This window comes from Vidua macroura, chromosome 12, assembly GCF_024509145.1.
Source record: "Vidua macroura isolate BioBank_ID:100142 chromosome 12, ASM2450914v1, whole genome shotgun sequence".
Lineage (NCBI taxonomy): Eukaryota > Metazoa > Chordata > Aves > Passeriformes > Viduidae > Vidua > Vidua macroura.
Window position 1 is genome coordinate 2,886,546 of NC_071582.1, and position 22,649 is coordinate 2,909,194.

At 51.8% G+C, this 22,649-nt stretch overlaps 1 protein-coding gene across 1 annotated transcript in view; it reads left to right on the top strand.

Moving 5' to 3' along the window:
* HCN4 (hyperpolarization activated cyclic nucleotide gated potassium channel 4) overlaps positions 1-22,649 on the top strand; it is a 97,284-nt gene that overhangs the window by 66,253 nt on the left and 8,382 nt on the right. The window contains exons 4-7 of the mRNA XM_053987960.1: positions 451-669; positions 13,138-13,284; positions 14,410-14,650; positions 16,783-16,947. Of these exons, the coding sequence (XP_053843935.1) occupies positions 451-669; positions 13,138-13,284; positions 14,410-14,650; positions 16,783-16,947 (772 nt within the window). The remainder of the gene's footprint in view (positions 1-450; positions 670-13,137; positions 13,285-14,409; positions 14,651-16,782; positions 16,948-22,649) is intronic.

Below are 22,649 nucleotides of genomic sequence, written 5' to 3' on the forward strand. Positions count from 1 at the left end.
AGGGGCTTGGTAAGGGATATGGGAGTTATGGGGGCATTGAGGTGCAGGGGCTTGGTAAGGGATATGGGAGTTATGGGGGCATTGAGGTGCAGGGGCTCGGTGAGAGATACAGGAGTTATGGGGGCATTGAGGTACAGGGGCTCTGTGAGGGATACAGGAGTTATGGGGGCATTGAGGTGCAGGGGCTCTGTGAGAGATACAGGAGTTATGGGGGCATTGAGGTGCAAGAGCTCGGTGAGGGATACAGGAGTTATGGGGTCTCTGAGGGGTTTTGGGGTTGAGACTCCATAACCGTCCTAACTTTCAAAGACCTCTCAGCCACCAAAGAATTAAGTTGCTTGTGTAACACATCGAGGTGCCTCTGACAGGGATTTTTGGCTGCAATGCCAGGGCTGCTTTCCTGCCCCATATCCATGTGCCCGTGCTGAAGCTGTGCCCCTGTCCCTGCAGAACGACTCCTGGGGGAAGCAGTACTCGTACGCCCTGTTCAAGGCCATGAGCCACATGCTGTGCATCGGCTACGGGCAGCAGGCGCCGGTGGGGATGTCGGACGTGTGGCTCACCATGCTCAGCATGATCGTGGGGGCCACCTGCTACGCCATGTTCATCGGCCACGCCACCGCCCTCATCCAGTCCCTGGACTCCTCGCGCCGCCAGTACCAGGAGAAGGTAAGGACAGCCCTGCTGGGCCGGGGTGGTCTCTGTGATATCTGCAGGGAGGCCAGGGTGGTCTCTGTGCTGTCTGAGGGGAGCCTGGGGTGGTCTCTGTGCTGTGTGGAGGGAGGATGGGGTGCTCTCTGTGCTGTCCAGAGGGAGCCCGGGGTGGTTTCCTTGCTGTGGAGCAAGCCAGGACTGTCAGTGTGAGAGGCCAGGGCGCTGTTCCTTGGCCACTCATCCCCATCCATGCACTCCAACACCCTCAGGAAGAAACAGCAGCAGGATCAGTAAATAGCAGGGCGAAGAGGTGATTGTTGTTGTCTCTGCCTGTCTTTGTACACCAACGTTATCAATGGCACCGGTACCTAAAATTTTAAGTCACTTCTTCCTTTTCCACATCTTGTTTCAAACCCCAAGTGAATGTTCCAGAATGTGCAGCTTTTGTTTAGCAAGTGCTCTCTGTAAAAGTATCCTGATTTTTCACTCCAGTGCTCCTCAGTGAAGCTGCAGAACAACCCCCAAAGCCCAGATCAAGGCTCAGGAGCTCGGAGCAGGTTCCCCAGGTAGCTGTGGAATTAATGGCACCATTGTGGGATTGCAGAATGGAGGGCACAGCCAGAAATGTCACATCTGATCTGGTTGCCACTGCCACAGTCACTGAATCTGTGAACTGGGCAGGGCATCCAAAAAATGCAGCTGCCCTCAGTTAGTGGGGCTGGGGAGGTTTTATGGCCAGGTCTTGTGGGTACATTTGACCTGGAGACTAAGAGGAATTGTTCCTATTCTGACCCTGCCAGGTGCAGTTTAGGTGAGAGGGGAGCTGTGATTCAAGTGGAAAAACTGTGACCAGCAGGCACTGATCAGGTGAATTTTAAGTTCAGGGAGGGGGTAGGATGACCTTGGAACAGGTTTGAGACACAGGAATTACAATGGGAGGAGAGCAGGGCAGAGAGGGAGAGCAAAGAAGAGCAGAGGTTGACTCACGCTTGGAGCATAGGGAAGATCCCAAACCACAGCTAGAGCTAAAGGAGGGGGAATGCCCAGGAGAAGAGTGTCGAGGCCTGGCATGCATCCAGAGCATCCAGAGTTTTAGCTCTGTGTCACAGCTGAGCCGGGCTGATCCCCAGGGAGAGCAAGGCACGCCAAAGAGAAGGACACTGCAGCACTGGGAATGCAGGCTGATCAAATCTCAGGATGCAGAGTATTTATTCAAATGTGTTTGAAGTAGCACAGAAGTCAAGGACTGATCTACAAAGCCAACCACCTGGGCAGCCTGGCACAGCCAGGACTGCACCTGCAGCACTGGGCACTCGGGGCTCTGGCTCCAGCCTGCGCTCAGACAAGGGCACAGCTTCACCCTGGCACTTGGACTCCAGGCAGTGCTCAGGAAATCAGTCCCCAGGAAGCCAGCAGGGACTGTGGAGGGGGTGGCAGGGACAGTGGGAAGTGTGAAAGCCTCGTTAGAACATGGGGATGTGAGGGAGAGGGTTAACAGACCCAGGAGAAGAGCTCTGACAAAGGCAACGGGGAGAGGATTGAACCAAGGGTGTATTTCCTATGGCAGGTTCATTTCCCAAGTTATCCTCTGAGGATCAAAGCCTCCGGGATTGACTACGTTCATTTTCCTCTTGCAAAGGGACAAATGATGGCCTAAAAACAAATATGTATTTACTTTCTGCATTCCTTAGCACTTGAATAGCCATGATTAAAATGAGGCTGCTGCGTGATTTGCAGCCCTGCAACTCAATTTAGTTCAGTCCTCCTGGGACAAAGTGTCTGCTGAAGCAGATTAGAGAGAGAATCTCAACAAGTTTGGAGGTTGATTGGTAGAAGCCAGCAGCAGTTGAGAGACCTCTGCTGAGCACCCTGTGGGCTCTGCCTGTCCCTCAGCACGGCTCAGCCTGCAGGGGCCTCGGGAGCTGTGCTGGGAGTGGCCAAGGAAAGGGACACCGTGGAGAGGGAGAGGAACAGCACAAACACAAACAGGAGAGGAGGTTACAGCTGGAGCTGCCCTGGAAGGCTTTGCTGTGTGGGACCCTCAGGACAAGGTTCAGGAGCGGGTTTTGGGGGAGGTTTCAGACTGTCCAGACCTCTGCCAACCCACTGGTTCTTCCCTTGGACAAGCAGGGCTTTAGAAAAGAGGAATAAAAGCCAAGCTGTGCTGTCTGTTTGCTTCAGGAGCAGGCTTGTGTCACTCTGCCTTGGATTCTCTGAACACTGGGATGTTCAATCCCTGTCCTGTCAGAATCTCCTCCTGGAGCCTCTCACTTTGTGCTGTGCTGGTTGTGCAAGGCAGGGAAGCTGGGTGGATCCATGGGGTGGCAGGAGCCATGGAGAATTCAGAGGGAATGCCCCGCTCCAAGCAGGGAGGTGCTGAGGTTCCTGGGTACCAGGGCACAGTCCCCTGTGGCACAGAGCCCTCCCAGCACATGGAGGGGGCACAGCTACAGTGCAGGGCCAGGCCTGGCCTCCCTCCAGATGGGAACAGCTCTTTGGATGGGGCTCTCTGCAGGGACTGTTTGACCTCCAGCCCCAGAGGCAAAGTGAGGAGGGACCTGTCTGTCCCATCAGAGTTTCCCATGGTCACAGAGTCAGCAGCAGGATCAGGAGCTGGTCTTCTCTCTTAACCTCAGCCTGGAGTTTAACTCCACAGTATCCTGGCATCTGTTTCCTGCACATGAGACACCACCACCACAGGAGGTCCTTCCTGAGGGATTCTGACAGAAAATGTCCCCAAGTGCTGTTGTGGTGTTGTACCTGAATGGATGTGACAGCTCTGACCAAGACTGAGCCCGTTCTCACCCGGAGCTCCCTGCCACCGTGCTCAGCTGGGCACCGTGAGCCTTCCTGCCTTCCCAGACCCTCACTGAGCTCTTTTCTTCTCCCACATTAGTTTTCTCCCACATCAGTAGGTTGAAAGAGCTTATTTTTGAGCCCAGTGAGTGCCAGAGCTGGTGCAGGTGCTGGTGGAGGGGGTCAAGGACAGGAGCAGGGGTACAAGACCCTCTGCAGCTGTTCATGGATCAACTCCAGCCTTTACTCCGTCACTGGCTGCAGAATCTAGCCAGATATGCCCATTATTTTCATGCTTTTTGCAGGTTCTCCTATTAATTTATTTCCCTAATCCTGCAGCTCAGCTGGATTAGTATTTCAGTCAATTCACCACACACACCCTCTCCTCCTCCCCAGTGCTCTGTAACCTTGAGGGTGGCGAGGGTGATGGTGCTGCTCTCTGCAGCTCCTTGGAGCAGGGCAGGGACATTCAGCCCCCATTGTGAGAAATGATCCTCACTTCCAAAAATTTAAAAGGGTTATTAAAACCTTACCAAAAATACAACAGAAGACTGAATAGAGAAAAAATTACAGCGCCAGGAGCAGAGGATCTTTCCCACCACGTGCTCATCCACACAATGAGGTTTTGCCTTTTAACCCTTTAGCCCTCCCAAAGTTCTGTCCATTGACTCCTCCTTTGCTGCCCAGTGCTGGAGATCACTTCCTGACATCTTGATTGGAGGTCAGGGGCTGCCACAGCAACGAGCTGAACCTCCCAAATGTCCCAAACCCAGGGCACCCCTGATAACAACACAATGGGGAGTGAAACTTAACTATAAATCTATAAAACCTCTCTTAACATATATACATGATATTTGCCTTTTAATTGTGAGAGTCCACCATCACATTACTCATCTATCCCAGCTGGGGTCACTCTCCCATCCCAGCAGGTGCAGGGAGGCTCAGCTCCCCAGGTACACCCAGAGCAGGCCCTGCAGTGATGCCTTGTGCAGGCTGACCTAGAACAGACCTAGACTGAGCTAAAGGATAAAGTAGGGATTTGTTAAGAGGCCTCAACAGATCCACCTTGGGCAGCACAACCCAAAATAGCCACAAAATGGACAACCAGTCACAGGGTCTCACTCTTTTATAAGTTTTGGCCCATTTGCATATTGGAGTTAATTGTCCAATTCCAGCTTTAGCCCATGCAGTCCGATCCCGCTTGTTTTCTCTCTCCAGCCCACGTTGTTTGTGCTCTTGGGGCTGAGATCTGGATCCTCTGTCCTTGTTCCCCAGCTGGAGCAGGAATTGTTTTGTCTCCCTGCTCTGTGAACAGAGCTCACCATCCCCTAACATGAATCTCAGACCCACCCACTGAAGCAGCAGAGAATGTGAAAATATAAAAGCTAAAGCCGAGGCATCGCTGAGAGACAGGGCTTGCTGCTGTCAGCACTGCAGAGCCCAGTACAGCCCTAATCTCTCCTTCCAGAGCCTCATGTCCCCTCAGGATCTGCTCTCCTCCCTCCTTCCTCACTCCTCCTCCTCCCTGAGCAGTCCATGCAGCGCCTCTTATTCTTAAAATACCTCTTGACTCTGGGTAGGGACTTGCACTTTCCCTTGTCATTATCCTGAAGCAGCACGTGCTGCAGCAGGATTGCAGGGGGACACTGAAGAGAGAATCACTTCAGAAACCCTGCAGAGCACTGCCAGCACCCCTCAGCTCCTCACACCTCTTCACAGCCCTTCTGCCCACAGCTTATCCCTGCTCTGCCTACCCAAGCACTTCATTGTGCAGCTGGAACATTTCAGCCCTTCTGTCAGCACCCTGAACTCAGCAAAGAGAAACTGGGGAAGGTTGAGTCATGGAAAGGCTGAAATAAAACAATGGGAATGTTCTATCCCTGTTGGGGGTGCTGGACCAGGATTTGTTGAGGGGAAATCCAGACAGTGCCCTTGGCCTGCCCACCGCTCTGAGAGCTGGGGACCTGTCCTGGGGCTCAGGCAGTCCTTGCTCCTTCTTGGAGACCAGTATAATAATAGTAAAATAATAGTTTTAGTTTAATAGTAAAATAATCGTTTTATTAGCAACAAGTTTAAAGGGTGATTTGGGCTTTTTTATGGTCCATGAGGAAACTGTGGAACTCATAGCTCCAGGGTGCTGCAGTGCTCCAGAGTCTCATTAACCTCAGAATATTTAGACAAATTGACTTGAGGAAAACCTTTCAGGTGTTGCTGAGTGCCCAGATGCAGATCCAGCCCCTGGCATGGGAATCCCAGATCTGCTTTGTCAGTGGGAAGGAGCTGGAGTCCTCCTCCTCCTCCTTCTCCTCCTCCTCCTCTCCCAGGCACCCAGGGCAGAGGAGCCCTCACTGCCCTCTGTGGGTTTGGGCTGCTCCCCGTGAGCCTGTGCAGGGAACTGGGGGCACACTTCCTTCCTGGATAATCCCACCAGCCTGGCACTGTGCTGGTGAGCACCCCGTGCCCACAGAGCTCATTAACCCTTTGCTGGAGCTGTGGTGGTTGCTGGGGCTCGGGGCTGGCTCAGCCAGGGGCACAGACACACCATGGTGACTCTGGCAGCTGCTCTGGGAGCCTGCAATGGGCACACACTGCCACAGCTCCCACTGCTCCCTGCCACTGAGCTGGCAGGGGGGAGCTTCACATCCTCTACCAGTCTGGGCAGGGTTGGAAGTGACATTCCCTAGAGGATTGGTCACCAGGAAGTTCTCAGGGATTGTCCCCACATTCCTTGAGCTCAGAGGCATTCTGGAGAAGTGTCCTCCTGAGGCAGCACCCATGCTGGAGGTCAGGGAAGCTGCAGAGCTCACTCACACACTCCTTGGGTAATGTGTGTGAAGGAGAGGGCAGGGAGTGCAGCACTCCAGAAATTAAAGTTGTTTGCAGCACTTAATCAAATGCAAAATGTAATCAAATTTCCTAATTGGAAAGAGTTTGGAGAGCCTGGCTTTATCCTGTCATGCCTGCACTGAGTTTTTGTTCCCTCTGTGCATAGATGGACTGAACACTGTTGTGTGCCACCTTACTATCAGTCAAAACACCCTGGGTTGATAACAAGGCTGATAAAGGATGGCTTCAGTGATTGTGCCCCTGCTGTGTCCTGGGCCTGGGGTCCCAGCACTGCCCCAGGACAGCTTTGCTTTTCTGCAGTCAGGGAGTTCTGGCTGCTTTGCAGAGTCAAAAGAATGCAAGAAACATGTAATGGGGTGTTCATCTCAGCCAGAAACTCAGAAATTGTGTCAGTTGTTTTGGGTTTATTTAATCTTTTCCCTGAAAGAATCCTGGGCTGGTTATAAAACAGAAATGTTTGTTGAATGAAAACCTCATGGCTTCTTTTCAGGATGTCTTGTGGTGCAAACTGCCTTAACCAGACCAGGGCTGAGCAGTTCCTGCTCTTGCAGGAGAATATGTCACTGGTGGGCTTTAACTTGGTTTACCCATTCCTGAGAGCAGGCCCGTTCTGAGGCTGTAAAACATGTCAGAAACAGTGGGGTTACAGCTCAGATTGTGGCATCTCCACCCTGGGCATGGAAGGCAGACAGGTCCTTCTGCCCTGTGACCACCACGTGGCACCTGCCTGTGTTGTCATGGCAAGGCAACCTCCCTGCCTTGGCAGCTCTTCCATCCCAGGGAGGGGTTTCAGACCTCAGTATCAGACTGGGAATTCATGTTGGCACTCGAGCTGTACATAAATAAATAGATAAATAAACTGAAGAGCTGATGCTGCAGCAAAGAGCCTCCCCCAGGGCCACCTGTCCTGCTGCTTCCAGCAGTGCTGGTCCCTCACTGCACACCCCCCCCCCCCCCGCTCCCCTGTCCCCATCTCCAGCCTTTGGGGACACTTTTCACCTCATTCTCCCCTTCTGCAGAGAGTACTGCTGTCCCTTTGCCCTGTCCCATTCCAGATGTGTGGCTCCAATGATCTGACATCTCCACAATGTCCTGTGATATTTCTAAAGATGGATTGGCCATGGCCAAAAGTGCCCTGTGCTGGCCTGGTGCCTTATGGCAGGATGTGGCCTCTCCAGCCCAGCCAGACATTCCCTTCAGGGGCCATTCCCAGGGAAAACAGGCTGTTCCATAGCCATGATGTGCAGGTTTGTCCATATTGCATTCCCTTGGCATGCACAGGATTAGACCTTAGGGCTCAGCACCCACAACATTTCATGCAGAGGGATTTGCTTTGAGAGAAGCATCTGCTTTCCTCAGAGCCCCGAGCAGCAGGGATGGTCAGAGGCAAACAGGGGTTTCATCAGACTCATTATTGATCCTGCTCAGCCTAATGGCATCTCCCAGCCCAGGAATGGGATTGTTCAAAATCCCTGCCCGAACAGGAGCTGATGGGAGCGAGGGGAGGCACCTCACAGCCATCCCCAGTGCAAGGAATGTTGGACAGAAAGTGGGAGAAAAGCTCCAGGGATTGTCTGTACCACAGCAAGAGATCAGGAGCCTGACTCTGGGTGAGATAATTCCCCAAGGTACCGTGCAGTAAGGGAAAAAGTGTTCCAGGTTTCCCATTTTCTCATTTTCTCATGTTCTCATTTTCTGGTGGAAATCTAACAAAATGAGCACGATGAGCAAGGGCCATGGTACAGGAATCAATGAATCCAGCCTTTGGAAAGGCTCGCAACCAGGACATCACATAAAACTCTTGCAGAATGGAGGTAGCTCCCAGATTTTTGTCCCAGAATTTCTGTTGTTCCCTTAAACCCCTCCTGCAGTCCTTTGACTTCATGAGGAGTAAGATATAGGATAGAATAGATCCTGAGGGTGGGAATATGAATGGCTTAAAAGAGGAAAAAAACCCAGAAGTGAGCATCTCCTTGGGTTTGATGATTCCTGAATGCTGGGGAGCTGCAGTGTTTGACTCCTAATCAGAGATCAGGGAGAAGAAACCAAAGATCCCAGTGTGTCCTGTCAGCACCCTCCATGTGGTGGATCCCATGAGCTGATCTTTCCCCTGTGGGGCACTGATCCACTTGGAGAGCCCCAGCACTGGACAGGGTGGCTCTTAGCCCAGCCTTGGCAGACACCATCCTTCCCTGAGCTGAAATGCTCCTCTGGAGCCTCCTTCTTCTTCCACAGGTGCATCTCTGGTGTTTTCTGTGGGCTCCAGGTATGGTGATATTTGTGACTGGGATTAAACCTGGTGCCACAGTGGCCTCAGCCCAATCCTGGAAGGATCCAAGCAGTGCCAGAATCATGGAATGTGCAGGGTTGGAAGGGACCCTCTGGGATTGTGGAACCCTGCATGGGACACCCCAACAATCCCCCCCTGTGCCTGGTGGTTTTCACCTTCAGAACTGGGGCAAGGAAAGGGTTGAGCCTGTTCAGTGATTTATCCCTGCCAGAGAGAGGAGGGTTCCTGATGGATATTGAGGGCATGGAAGGAGTTAAAAATACTCAGTTCACTTTGGGCTGTGAGTGTCAGAGCTTTGGTAGAAGGGGAGGGAAGTGGTGAGAGAGGAGGGAAAGTGGCCAGCTAGAGAAGCAAAAATCCTCAGCTGAATGGTTTCCTTTTGATATATTAATACATCCTTCAAGGGCTATTTGAGGAAAAACAGACTTAAGAAAATGAGCTGGGATTTAAATGGGCTTGATTGTCTTCAGAGAGATTTCAGTAATTCCTAAATGAGTGTTTTTAGTTGAACTTAGAGAGGCCACTAAGCTCTGAGCACAGGTCAGGCTGGGGACAGGCAGACAAGTGGGAGGCTGAGCAGATGAGGAGGAGGAGGCAGGAGGGGAAATGGCTGTCAGGGGGGCCTGGGCACAGCTGAAAGGCAGCAAAGGGACACCAAGTGGCTTCAGAGGGGGCCAGCTGAGTGTGGCATCATCTGCCTGATCCCACAAGAGTGGGGCTTCAGCAGCTCCAAGGGAAGGGGGAAAACCCCAGTGAATCTTCAGTTTCTCAGACATGGAAAGAAGGGGTTGATGCTTTCAATTCTGACCCCATCTCTGCACAAGGGAGAGCTGAGGACCCCAAAACCCTCATGGCTGAGAGGAGGGAGCACCAGCAGAGGCAGGAGACAAGAGACTCCCTCTCTTTAACCATGACAGAGAATTATGGTTTCTTATTTCTCTGTTTGCTTTTATAACCCTGATTTCCATTTGCAATGGGAAGCAGCCCCTTTACTGGGGAAGTAAATTTGTCCTGTTTTCCCTGGGAGCTTTATCTGGGGACAGCGGTGACAGGGGACTCTGACAAGCCCTGGGGACACTGCAGAGCAGTAATTTATTGCTCTTTGTTGCAAAGCCATAAATCCACATTCAGTGGTGAATAAGCAGAGTCCCAGTCACCCCGTGCAGCCTGTGCTGGTGCATTTTGGAGCGTGGGGATGTTTTTCCCAGGGAGAAAAAGGGAAGCTAAGGTGGACAGCAAGTGCCAGTGGAGGAGAGGACAGGGGCAGAGGCAGTGGCAGCAGGTGAGGACAGACACCTGGTGACACTGGTCACTGCTCCAGCCCAATCACTGCACTAAAGCTGAGAGCCTAAGGGGATATTTTTGGCAAATCATTTATTCAACAAAAATGCAGCATTAAAGCAAGCAGAGCTCTTTGTGGATTTTAGATGAATTTAATAAACTTGAGTCAGCAGAAGCTCGTGCCTAATGATTTCCCTTTCCGTGGTGAGAGTCCCACACAGCCTGTGCCTGGTTTGCCAGGTCCCATGGGTGTCTCAGGCTGCAGTGCCTCTCCAGTGGCAGGAGACATCTGTGCTTAGATGAGCCACAAACCCTGAAACTTTCTGCTTGGAACACCATAACCTCCAAAATTCTCTTTGGGTGAGTTGCCCACAAGGGAGCTGCTGTTTTCCATTCTGCTGCTGTTTTCCACTTCCTTTCCCTCCCTCATTTCCTCGGGGCACCCAGCACATCCTGCCCTGCTACAGCCAGTCCCTGCAGAGCCTGAGCCACGCAGGTGACAAAGGACAGGGGCCAGTGCCAGTGGGAGGTGGGGACTCCCTTGCCTTTGGTCAGGCTGGAGGGATCAGGAATATTTCCAGGCAGTTCCTGTGCTTTGGGAATGCCAGGAAGCCCCAGGTGTCTCCTCTGCCACCTTGGCTCCTTGCAGTGATGCCCTCTCCTGCGTGGTGCAGATGGAGCTGGCAGTGCCAGCACAGGCTGTCCCTGGAGCAGGACCCAGGGCTGTAACGAGCACAGCTTCACTAACCAAGCTCTCCTGCACTAAAGGGACGTTCAGGGACATGTTTATCAGGGAGAAGAGGGGAAATAGGGCTGGGAAAGGAGCAGCACAGTCCTTTTGTCAGCAATTAGTGCAGTACACACTGAGGATTGTGTCCTGTACTGCCACCAGTGAAAGGAGCGTGACCATTCCCTGCACACACCTTGTCCTGCAGCACCTGCAGGGCAGCAGGATGTTGGTACAGCCCTGGCCCTTGGGGAGGTGTCCTTCACTCACAGAAAGCACCATCCATCCCCAAAGCTGCTCTGCCATCAGTCAGAGCGTGCCCTTTATTCTGCTGGAACTGACACCATGGAAATGAGAGCCATCAGGTGAAAAGGTGGATGAATTAGGGTGAGTCCTTGGGGCACAGGAGTGAAGAAAAGGGGAAGAAAGTCCTGGGAAAGCAAAGGTTCCATCGTGGCAGGGTGGGCAGGAGCACAGAGGGGAGAAGCAGCAGGCTGGGCACTGCAGCTCCACCCAATAACCAGGCTGTTGATCCAGGTGTGCCCCTCTGCTTGCTGTGAGTGCACACTGAACTGCGGTGAAAAATGAAGACCCCACAATTCCAATAGATCTGTAGGGCATGGTATGTTTTTATTACAGCGCTGGACACATGCGAGGGAGCTTTCCCCTTCAAAGGACATGCGTGCCCCTGAAAACTCGCGATCTTTTTTTATTACTCTAGCTAATTTACATATTTATAGAATTTCACAATAGGTTCATGTATATTTATTATTTAGATTTTGCCTTATACTTACAGCTAGTTACATTTGTACTTAGTTGTTGTCAGAAAGTACAGAGAGAACTCCTGGGTCACTCTGTGCTGTTTGTTTTAAGGTCTGAGGAGTCTTTCTTATCTCTTATCTCTTTAGCTTGGAAATTCACATTCTTTCTCTTTAGCTGGGGCAGTTTTGCTAGTGCTGCAGTTACCAGACTAAACAGCATATTTTACTTATGTTAGCAAGCTCAAAGCGGCATGTTTCACCTAAATCCAAATGGATTTCTACCCTGTTGATTTTTTACTCTGTCTCAACACCCAGAGCAGGTTCTGTGCTTGCCCTGCTACAGCCCCTGGGGCTGCACCTCTGTGACAGCTCTGGAGCCCAGCTGGCCACTGGCCTGTCATGTGCAATGGAAAAACCTTCCCTGGGTGTGGGTTTGTGATTCACCCTAGGTGAGAGTAAAAGGAACAGGCTGCTGCTGTGCCACACACTAAAGTTCTTATTCTGTATTCTTCTGAAGATCTTCTGAAGGTGAGAGTTCTAAGGGGATACAGTGTTATGTCTGCCATGGTAGCAGTAGTGAAACAGCAACAACTGAGTGGGATCTTGAGTAGGCAGGTAGGTAGTAAGTGAGCAGGAAGGGTCTCTAGCATATAGAAGTATAGGTTAGATATGATTATAAACTAATGAATTTAATACAGTTTTTATTTTTTTATCTAATCATGCCCTAATTCTAGTGGTCGTAAGATTTTACACAACATTACTAGATTATCACTCAGAACTACAAATGTATTTCTGTCAGTTTTTCTTGTTTATGGGAACACTATAGCTAAAAAATGTGAACAACAGGTTAAGTTTACCTTTTGTCTGGGGCAGGGTAACCTTATGGAAATACCACTACTATGGTAGAATTGTGCCTAAGGACAAAAAGGCCTCTGCTTTCTGCTGCAGTTTTTTAGATACTCAAGGCACTTAGTGTAAGTTTCTACTAAAAGCTAAAATCTATATTTCTAGTCCACTTTGTGGCTTCCTGTATTTCAGTTCCTCTAGGGGTTTCAGTTCAGTCCCTGGGCCTGAATTTCTTTCTGGGCCTGTGCCCCGAGGGGCTTGCATTCCATCACCTGGGGGCACTTGGTCTCTCCTGCTCCCACCTGCACAGTCCTGTTTGCTGGGAGGACCCTCCCAGCCAGGCACTCCTTCCTCAGCCCTGCTCCCAGCTGGGTAATAATTAGCAGTGACTCCATGTATTACAGAAGGCTGGTTAATAACAATCTTTATTAAGAGACTCATTGCTCTTTTATAGACAGTTACAATACAGGTTGACCTAATTGGTCCTCTAGTCCAAACACCATCACCATTGGTTAATTAAGAAACCACCCTTTGGTAAAAAAATCTCCATAACACCTTCCACATGTTCACAACAAAAGGTGCAACAAGTGAAGATAAGAATTGTTTCTCGTTCTTTTCTCTGATCTTCTGACAGCCTTTTCCAGGAGGATGCTTGGGAAAGTTGTGTTTCTCTCTGTGGTGCCACAGGGCTGTGTGGAGGGGAGCACAGGCTGCTCAGCACTCAGGCAGTGAGCACAGGGCACCCAGCTGAGGATGAGTTTAAAGGTTAAAGCAAGGGGCAGCCATTTGGGGAGCACAGCAGGCTAGTCTGCAAACTCCCCATGGATGGCACCGGCCCTCCCTGCTGCTCCAGGTGAAGGAAGCAGGGCCAGCACGTGCTGCCCATGAGTTTGTGGCATGTCCTGTAACCGGTGCCCTCGTGTCTCCCTGCTCAGTACAAACAGGTGGAGCAGTACATGTCCTTCCACAAGCTGCCCGCCGACATGCGGCAGCGCATCCACGACTACTACGAGCACCGCTACCAGGGCAAGATGTTCGATGAGGAGAGCATCCTGGGGGAGCTGAGCGAGCCCCTGCGCGAGGTAAGAGGGCGGTCAATGGGCAAGGCGCTTCCCCAGCGCCGCTGGCAGCTCTGGAGCTCCTGGGCCAGGGGCTCAGGAAGCTCCCACCTCTTGTATTGGGCTAAAACTTGGCACGGAGTGCTGGCCTCATCCATGGGGGGGTCACAGGAAGAAGGAGCCTTCAGAGAAGCCCCCTTTCCTTCCCAGCTGAAGCCTGGCAATGCAGGTTGTCCCTGGGATGTCAGCACTGTGTCACCCACCAGTTCCAGAAGGGGCCTGCCTTCTGTCTTTGTTCCCCAACAATGTCCCTCCATGGGAGAAAGAAGAGCTGAGCAAGTGCCAGCCTGGATTTAAAACTAGTTTTGCTGAAGTCTCAAAGGGCACCCTTCTGAAAACCCCTGTTAGGGGACACAGATGCTTCCCCAGCTCTCTCTCTTCCTGCTGCAGTTATCCCTGTTCCCATGGAGTGCCGTGCTGGGCTCAGCACCACTTCCTGAGTGGGAGCTGCTGGGGCACAGAGCAGCTCCTGAGCTGTCACCCCTGTGAGTGACACGGAGCCCTGGGGGAGGCACAGCCCGGCTGTGCTGACAGCTGAGCTGGGCTTTCTTCAGCCAGGCTTGGTGATCCAGCCTCTGCCCAGTGCCTGGTGAGCACCTCTGCCTCCTCTCCTGACACTGTCCCCATCTGCCTGGGATCATTCTCCTCCCGGGCACATTTGTGCTGTTTAACAGCTCATTGACAAGCAAGGGCAGCAGAGAAGGAGGGGCTGCCAAGGTGAGTTATGACACCTGCCCAGAGAGGAGCCCTGGGCTTTGTCAGACAGCATTTCACTGTTGCTGTGCTCCCTCACAGCCCAAGGTTTCCCGCAGAATCAGGAATGCTGTGTGTGTTTGGGAGGTTTGAGTGTTGTCCCTGCTCGGGGGAGGCAGAGGGGTGAAGGCAGTGAGCGTGGTGCTGGCTCCAGCACTGCTCTGAGCATCCAGAGCCCATCCAGCCTGCATCAGGGCAGCCAGACCAAGGCACAGCCGGTTTATCCCACTTTAAATGCACAGGTCAGGTGGGGGATCTTCACAGGTCATTAGGTGTTGACTAACCATATGTGTGTCCTCTCCTCTTCCTCTCTCTCCTTTACACCACACCTCTCAGGAAATCATCAACTTCAACTGCCGCAAGCTGGTGGCCTCCATGCCCCTGTTTGCCAACGCAGACCCCAACTTTGTGACGTCCATGCTGACCAAGCTGAAGTTCGAGGTGTTCCAGCCTGGGGACTACATCATCCGGGAGGGCACCATCGGCAAGAAGATGTACTTCATCCAGCACGGCGTGGTCAGCGTCCTCACCAAGGGCAACAAGGAGACCAAGCTGGCCGACGGCTCCTACTTCGGAGGTGCGTGCTGCTCACTGCACAGCCACGGCCCTGCTCTGCTCAGCCGTTCCTGATCCACGTGGGACTGACCCCAGCACCTCCTCCTCCATCTCTGGGCAGCGTCCCAGACAGGGGATGGTGCAGGGGTGTTGGATTAGGCCCTTTTCTGACCCAGAGATGGTGCAACTGAGAGGTGTTTAAAAAACTTTTATTCCATTTTCAGTCTCATGTGAAGGGTGAGACAATGCAGATGTTATAATTCACACCATCACAATCAGAAACCCACTATTTCCTAATTACAATAAGTGTTTCTTGGCTTATCAGCTTTTGTCACACCGTGCTGTACATGCCTTAAAGCCAATCATCTAAAATGCATCTTTCATAGCTCTATTTCTCCAAAGTATCCAGTCTTACTTGCAAGGCATCCTTTGAAACTTGTTTCTGGTTCCATTTCTCTCTCAGCAATGTCTGTCCTATTCCATGGCATTTCTAAGTCAGCATTTCTTATCTCAACGTTTGGATACAGATGCACACTGTGTGAGCCTTCTGTCAGGCTTGGAGAATTCTCTACAAATCCATTTCCCACACAGGGAAAGGTGACTCGTGGGCACTGCAGAACCTAGGTCATAAATAACAGCAAAACACAGCAGGGAAACTTGGTTCTTGCAGGTTCATTTCCTTCTGACAGATGGGTGAAGCTGAGAACTTAAAGGTAAAAAACGACCTGTTCTCAGTTTTCTGCAGGCACACTCCTACTCCTGCTGTCCAGCATCTACTGCATGAGGGGCTGGATAAACACAGAGGGGAAAACTGTCCCTCATCTGCCCTGCCTGTGGCTCAGCAAAGCATCCTGGGTGTCAGCAGGCAGGCAAAATGTGCAAGCAGCAGAGCTCTGGAGCAGTGGGACCAACAGGAGACTGGGAAGGATTTGGGGCGTTGCTCTCATGAGAAACACAAAGCCCCCTCTCCTGTCAGAGCCCGTGCAGAGCTCAGCTCCAGACAGACAGGTTACAGGACAAGCTCTGAGTGCACCACCTCTGATGATCTGCTGAGGGGAGACAGAGCAAAACCTGCCTTGCCTTCCCTTCTGGAGGCCATTCCTCTAAAAAAATTCCTATTATGCATTTCCCACACTCCTGTTACTCCTGGTTCATGTGGAACAACCTGTCTGCACCTCACTTGGGTACAAGGATTGTGCAGCCTGGCATTTGGAGCTGGAGGGTTGGAGTCAGGATACCCTGACTGCCAAATGGGATTGAACTTGCCCATGACATTCCATCAGAACTCCTCACACACATGGCACTGTCTCCTAAGCATCATTTCCTTGGGAAAGCAGCCCAGGAGCACACTCATAACCTTGTGGTGCTGCTGTACCAGGGCTTTGGGTAGGCTCAGCATGAATCCAAGGAATGGTGCAGGAGGATTGGCACCCAACACACACAGGGAGCAGAGTGCTGTCACTCTGCAGCTCACACCATCTGTGCTGAAGTGCCTGTCTGTGCTGCCCACACTCTGTGTAAGCAGTGGAAAAGGAGGATTTGGGAGCTCTCTGTTGGGTGTTCAAGGAGCTGTGGTTGAATGCAGGGCTTTGTGTTCAGTAACCAGCTGAGTACTGAGGAGTGTGTGACAGCAGTGTAAATACACCCAGAGCTGGGAGGTGCCACTGATGTGGCTTTCCCTGACAGTGCTTGTGGCATAGACATGAAAATCTCTGAAAACTGTGGAAAGACAAATGTTCCAGTACAGGGATCAAAATTACAGCCAGGCACCAAAAGCACAGATCAGCACAGAGCCTCTCCACAAATCTAGAAACATTGGCTTCAATGAGAGCACAGCTTGACCTTCTGCTCCCAGTGCCTGCAAGGAGCTGGAGAAACACAACTCCTCCAGCATGAACACACAGTGCTGCCTTTGATAATCCCCCAGAACAAACCCTGTCTGCCTGACTGGACCAGCAGAACCCCTGAGGGGTAGCTGAGTGTGGCAGCTGGCCCCCGGTACTTTGAAATGTTGGTGCACACACAGAATGTGAACTGTGGCTGTGTTTTCTGTGGGAGGGCAGGCTGGAGGGAGGCTGTGAGGGCACTGCAGGAGGGTTGCAGGGGTGCTGGTGGTGGTGTCCATGCCCTGTCTCAGCCTCTCTCTGCTTGCAGAGATCTGCCTGCTGACCCGTGGCCGGCGCACGGCCAGCGTGCGTGCCGACACCTACTGCCGCCTCTACTCCCTGTCCGTGGACAACTTCAACGAGGTTCTGGAGGAGTACCCCATGATGAGGAGAGCCTTCGAGACCGTGGCTCTGGACAGGCTGGACAGGATTGGTGAGTACAGGGGGGAGAGTCTCCTTCCTTACACGCTGCCTTGGCAGCCCTTCTCCAGGCTTGGTGCTCAGTTCTGTGCTGGAGTCGGGAAGTGAAGGGGATCCCAGCCTGCCCCTCCTTGTTCAACTTCAGCTCCCTCAAGGAGTCCAATCTAAACCTCCTGGGGGTAAGTTTAGGTTGGATATTAAGGAGAAATCCTTCCCTGGGAGGGCGGTGAGGCCCTGGCACAGGGTGTCCAGAGCAGCTGTGGCTGCCCCTGGATCCCTGGCAGTGCCCAAGGCCAGGTTGGACACTGGGGCTTGGAGCACCCTGGGACAGTGGAAGGTGTCCCTGCCCATGGCAGGGGGCCTGGGCTAGATCACCTTTAAGGTCCATTGCAACCCAGACTATTCTGGGATTCTGTGATGGTCACAGCTCACAGTGACCCATCCCAGGGTGCTCCCTGTCCTGTGGGAGACACAACCTGTGCTGCAGCCATCCTTGTCCAGGTGTCTCTTCCCCAGCTAAGGACCAGGATAACTTTCCTTGGTCACAGCCAGAGGTGTTTAACAGAGATAAAGTGACTCATGCAAGGTCATGCAGGGAGGCTGCAGAGCTGAGGAGCATTTTGGAGTCCCAGTCTAATCCTGCAGCTCCTTATCCATCCCCTCACAGTGCTTGCATTCCCACTGCTTTCCACATGGAAAGCTCATTGGAGTTCTGGGCACAATGCAGAGGGCCAGGAGGATGATGAGGTGAGGGGGTTGGGGCTAAGCTGGCATCCCAGCAAGGGGTGCAGTGCCAGGAACACTGGATTCTGTGCATCTCATTACCTGCTGCAAACCACCGAGTGGGACCCCTGAGGAAAAGGCTCTGAGCTGAAGACAAGCTTTGGCAAAGCCCAGGCTAATGGGCTTCCCTGGTGGAAGTGACAGTAGGCCCAACGCTTGGGTTATTTTAGTGAGGCTGTACAAATGACAGAGAAAATGTAAAATCAATGCAGGGATGGGTCAGCTTGGCTTTATCTTAAGTTCTGCAGGTCTGGGTGCTCAGTGCTGCTCAGCTTTCCAGCCTGGTGCTCTCTGGGACTGTGGGATCAGGTGGGCATAACATCCCTGTCCTGTGCTCTGTGCCCCTGCACACATAACTGAAATCCATGGAAAATTCTGACCCAGCACAAAGAACCTCATGTGCTTCTTCCCCTGAGAGAACTCCCCTTCCACAGACAGCTGCAAATGTCAGCATAAGGTCAGAAGGTGACACAGAGCGAGTGCTCTGTAGCCCTTTGCTGCAAGGCTCTGCCACTGCCCCCCCTTCCTTCTGCTGGTCCCCGTGCCACTGGAAGTCCTGCTGTGCCCTGGTTTCCCTGGCACTCACCCTCGAGAGCTGCCTGCTCCCTTAGCTCTACATCTAAACTGTTGTGAAATGGCTCCTCCATAGCCCTTGGTGGTGCCCAGCTTCCCTCAGCTGAAATTGCCCACAGAGCCCAGAGGTGTAGCCTTGAAGCTCTGCTCTTACTGGGAATTGATCCTGGTGTCCTGCCTGGATTGGGCAGGAAGGGATTCATCTCCATGACTTGACAGAGGCTGGGATGCTACAAAGATCTGTGGCCCTGCTTAAGTCCAAGTATCCTCAGGCTCTGAGAGCTCCTCAACCTGCAGAACATCACACATGTTACACTCCGCAGGCTCGGGGCTGGAAGGTGGACACTCAAAGAAATTGGGCTGATCACTGATTAATGATCATTTTCTCCCTGATGAAATCAGCCCCTCTTCCTTGTTCCTGGCAGGCTGTAATTTGTGTGTAGTGTTTGTGGTTGCAGGGGTGCTGTGCTTTCGGCAGTGAGTAATTCTCTGTCTGGCAGCGTTGGTGAAGGGTGCCGTGCCCCATTACGTAAATTGCACCATTCTGTTCCTGCCTGCCTTTGAAACTGCCTTTCAGTGACCACTGGAGCTTAAAATGAGATTTCCACAAGTATTTGCACTTGTAAAACACCACCACTTAAATGCTCATTGAGAGTAAGCCCAGCACGGGTGGTGAATGCCAAACCCAGGGCATAGTGAATAGCAGGGACAATGCTCTTCCACTGCTGCATGTGCTGTGATCCATCCCAGAAACGCCTGCACCAGCTCCTCCTCACCCACAGCAAGGGCACTGGTGAGAGCTGAAAGCCTCCCAAGAGCCAGAGGAAGTTCTTGTTTTCATTTTCCTCAGGAAGTTTTTGCCACGTGGTTTGAAATGCATATACTTTGAATGCCACTTGTGTATGTTTTGATACAAGGATCCCAGTGAAATCAGGATTAAAGATGCCTTGAGTTTCCTCCGGGCATTGCAGATGCCAAAAAACCAAAGAAAAGCCAAGACAGCACAATTCCAGCCTCTAAATATAATTTATTATATTACTTCAGTATGAGAATGTCTGTTCAACATACTACAGTGGTAGAAATGTTAAAAGCTTTGTCTATAAACAAGCCACAAAAATAGCTGTTCCCAAACTTTGGCCTGCCAGCTCGTGACCACGGTTGTGCAGCTGAGATGCTGTTGGGTTTGCAGCCCTGCTTGTCTAGTCCTGACTAATCCCCTGGGCTGTGCTGCCTCCAGGCAGGGCTGGCCTGGGCCAGGTGAGCCAGGGAGGAGAGCAGCTGGGAGCGGTGCCAAGCTCAGCCTCAGATTCCCTGCTTGTCCTTGTGCTGCCTTTGCTCCCAGCCTCAGTTCCTCATCCCTTCTGCAGGGACAGTGATGCTCACAAAGGGGGAGCTGGGGTGTTTTGGGGCTGCTCCCTTTGGCACTTGTGAGGATTTGTGAAGGAATTTTGTATGAGTTAGAGACAGGACCTCTGAGTTGCTTTAGACGGTGTGATTTATTTTTCTTATCTTCTACATAGGCAGAAAGGGTGAGTTCGGCTCACATCTTCACTGCATGGCTCAGAAGGTCACAAGACCTCTAGTTACAAGGCCTTTTAGGGATTTATTAACTAATAAAACACTGCTAACAAGGATATTTATGTTTTTGACCCAATCCTTAAATATTTCATCTTATGGACTCATGCTACAGTGTAAGCTTTCTTAGCCAATCATGTTGTGACACACAGACTTACAGTACTACACTCTAAAACTCTAAACTTCCCTCTACCTAGCTTAACATCTCTGCTTTAAACTATAAATCCACATTCTCACTTCTATCACCTAAGTTTGGAAGCCTTTTCCAAGGTCTCAGGTCACATCCTGTGTTTAATTCTAAGCTTTGGCTTACGGGCCCAAAGTTCTGAGAGTTCCCAATCCATTTTGGATTCCAACAGACACTGAATGCAAATAACTCCAGCAATGTGTGCTCAACACCAGCTTTCCACTTTAACCAAATACAGTCCCAGGTTTGTTCAATGGGCAGGTGAGTAACCCCCACAGGTGAGAGGAGCAGGATGATCTGGCCATCAGGAGATAAATACAGCTAGAGATACAGAAACAGTTCTGATCTGAGGCTGCTGTCCCAGTGGTGCAAGGAGAGAAGTGCCTGCGGCCTGGGTGTGCAGTGGTAGAGGGCGTGTGCTTCGGCACAAAGCTTCCTCTCAAATTCCCAGCCCTTGGCACAGGTGGGGTTTCTTATCCAAGTCCTGAGAGGTGCTCCTGTGTAGTGTCCTCTCCCATCACCTGAATAACCACAAATGTCACTGTCAGTGAGGAATCAAAGTTCAGGTGCCCCTTGTGCATTTCTCTGTCTCCCTTCAACACCACAGCATGGGGATCTGGGTTTGTCTCTCCTGAGGTGGCTCAGGTCAATCACACCTGGAAGTGCTCCCTAGCCCAGGTGGGAGCTTGGACTTCAGCAGGAACTGAGTATCTGAATTTCCTTTTCTGTCTCCAAGGCCAGCCTTGGAGGCCTTTGTGTTTCACCTAGGGAAAGGGCTCAGTAACTCACCAGCCATGGGGGAATGTAAATCACTTCAGCTTAATGAAGGGGACCTGGCAGCCCTGCTCACCTGAATATCAAGTGTCACTTCTGTGACTCAGAGGAAAACACAGCCCCAGCATCCCAGGAGAGGAGCAAGGTGCTGAGAAGATCTCAGGAGCCCCATCCCTGACCTTGACCTTGCTCTTTGCTGTCCACAAAGCTCCTTTCTGTCTGCATCGAGATAAAACACCTGCTCAGGGAACATTTCACCATTCCAGCTCCTTTATAAATATTTTTCAGCCCTCTTTTTAATCACATGAAGAAGGAGCTGCTCAGCAGTGGCACCTCTCCTCTTGGGGGCCTCTCCCTGCCTTGAAGGCACTCCAGGAGCTGTCTGCAGCCAGCCCACACTTGAGAGCAGCAGCTGACAGTGCCACGTGTCCAGAGTGTCCCAGAGCCTGTCCTGTCACAGCTGTCAGCTGCAGCAGGGCTCTGGGGAGGGTGTGCAGGCACCTTGGCACTGGTGCCACTCGAGGAGAAGGCACCTCTTGGCTTCAGTCTGCAGTGATGATTGAGAGCCCTGAGCGTGTCCCAGCCTCGGGAATGCCACAGCTCCTCACCCCTCCCTGGAGAGTCATAGCCTGCCCAGCTCTAGATATTCCATTTTTCCTTCATTCTGCAAAGCTCTGTGTGAGAAGTGGGAGGGAAGAGCTCATTTATCTGGAGTGTAGCTGTGCTGAGACTCATCAGATAACATTATTCAGCGTGTGTTGGGCCTGCAGCAGTGTGGCTGTGCTCTGGCTGTGCACAGGGACACCGTGGTTTTTGGGGGGTTAATTGAGTTTATGGAAGAGGGGAAGCAATCAGAGGCAATCCCTGAGCTGTACAGGGAGGGAAGAAAGGGAATTGTCCATTTCAAAGGTAACCCCAGATTGGAGAGGATCCAGCAAGGGAGAAAGGGAAGGACAGGATGCAGAGAGAGCTGCCCTGGCAGGTGTCTGAGCTCTGTACATCCATGGATTTACACAGCCAGGCTCTCAGGGAAGTCACTCCCAGTTTCCAGAGCAGTGTTCTGAGATGCTCTTAGGGCTGATCCATCTGGCTTTGCTGTGCTCTCCCCCAAGGGCTCCTGAATTCCGAGCAGAAACCTTCCCACAGCAGGGAATGCAGCTCACTGGGGCTTCACCTGCATTTTCCCAACAGGCAAAGAGCCCGTAGTCTGGGGGTTAAGAATCATTTTGAATTCCCTGTTCCAGCTCATTTCCCTGTGCACACAGACTCTGAGAGCACAGCAGAAGCTGGAGCAGCTCCTCCCAACCAAAAAACTCCTGGGGCAGGGCAAACCCAGCCCTGAGTGTGGGCAGGGTCTCTGCCTGCAGCTGCCTCTGGCTGGGTACCCCCTCTGGGGCTGAATTCCCACAGGAGACAACTCAGGAGAACCCCTGGCAAGGAAGGCACAGCTCCAGGGCAGAGCTGGGATGTGCAGCCAGGCTCCAAAGCCAGCCCTTGGTGCCAGGAATAATCAGTGAAGACCTGAGAGAAGCAGCCGTGTGGTGGGAGCAGCCACGCTGACAGCAGGCCAGGGCAGAAGGCAGCCTAATAAAATGAGATTATTTCAAATACATGCAAATTCAGAAAGCAATTTAATGACCTGAATTTTTAAAGTGTAGCCAGTGGGCCCAGAGAGAACTGAAAGGAGAAAGGAACAGAAAGTCACAGCTAATTCCCCCTGTGTCTGGGCAGAATTTTAACAACACAAAGCTCATTTTGATTGTTTGATAGAAGAATTATTGTTGAGTGCTGGCTCCTTTTATGAAATCACATGAGCCTTTCTC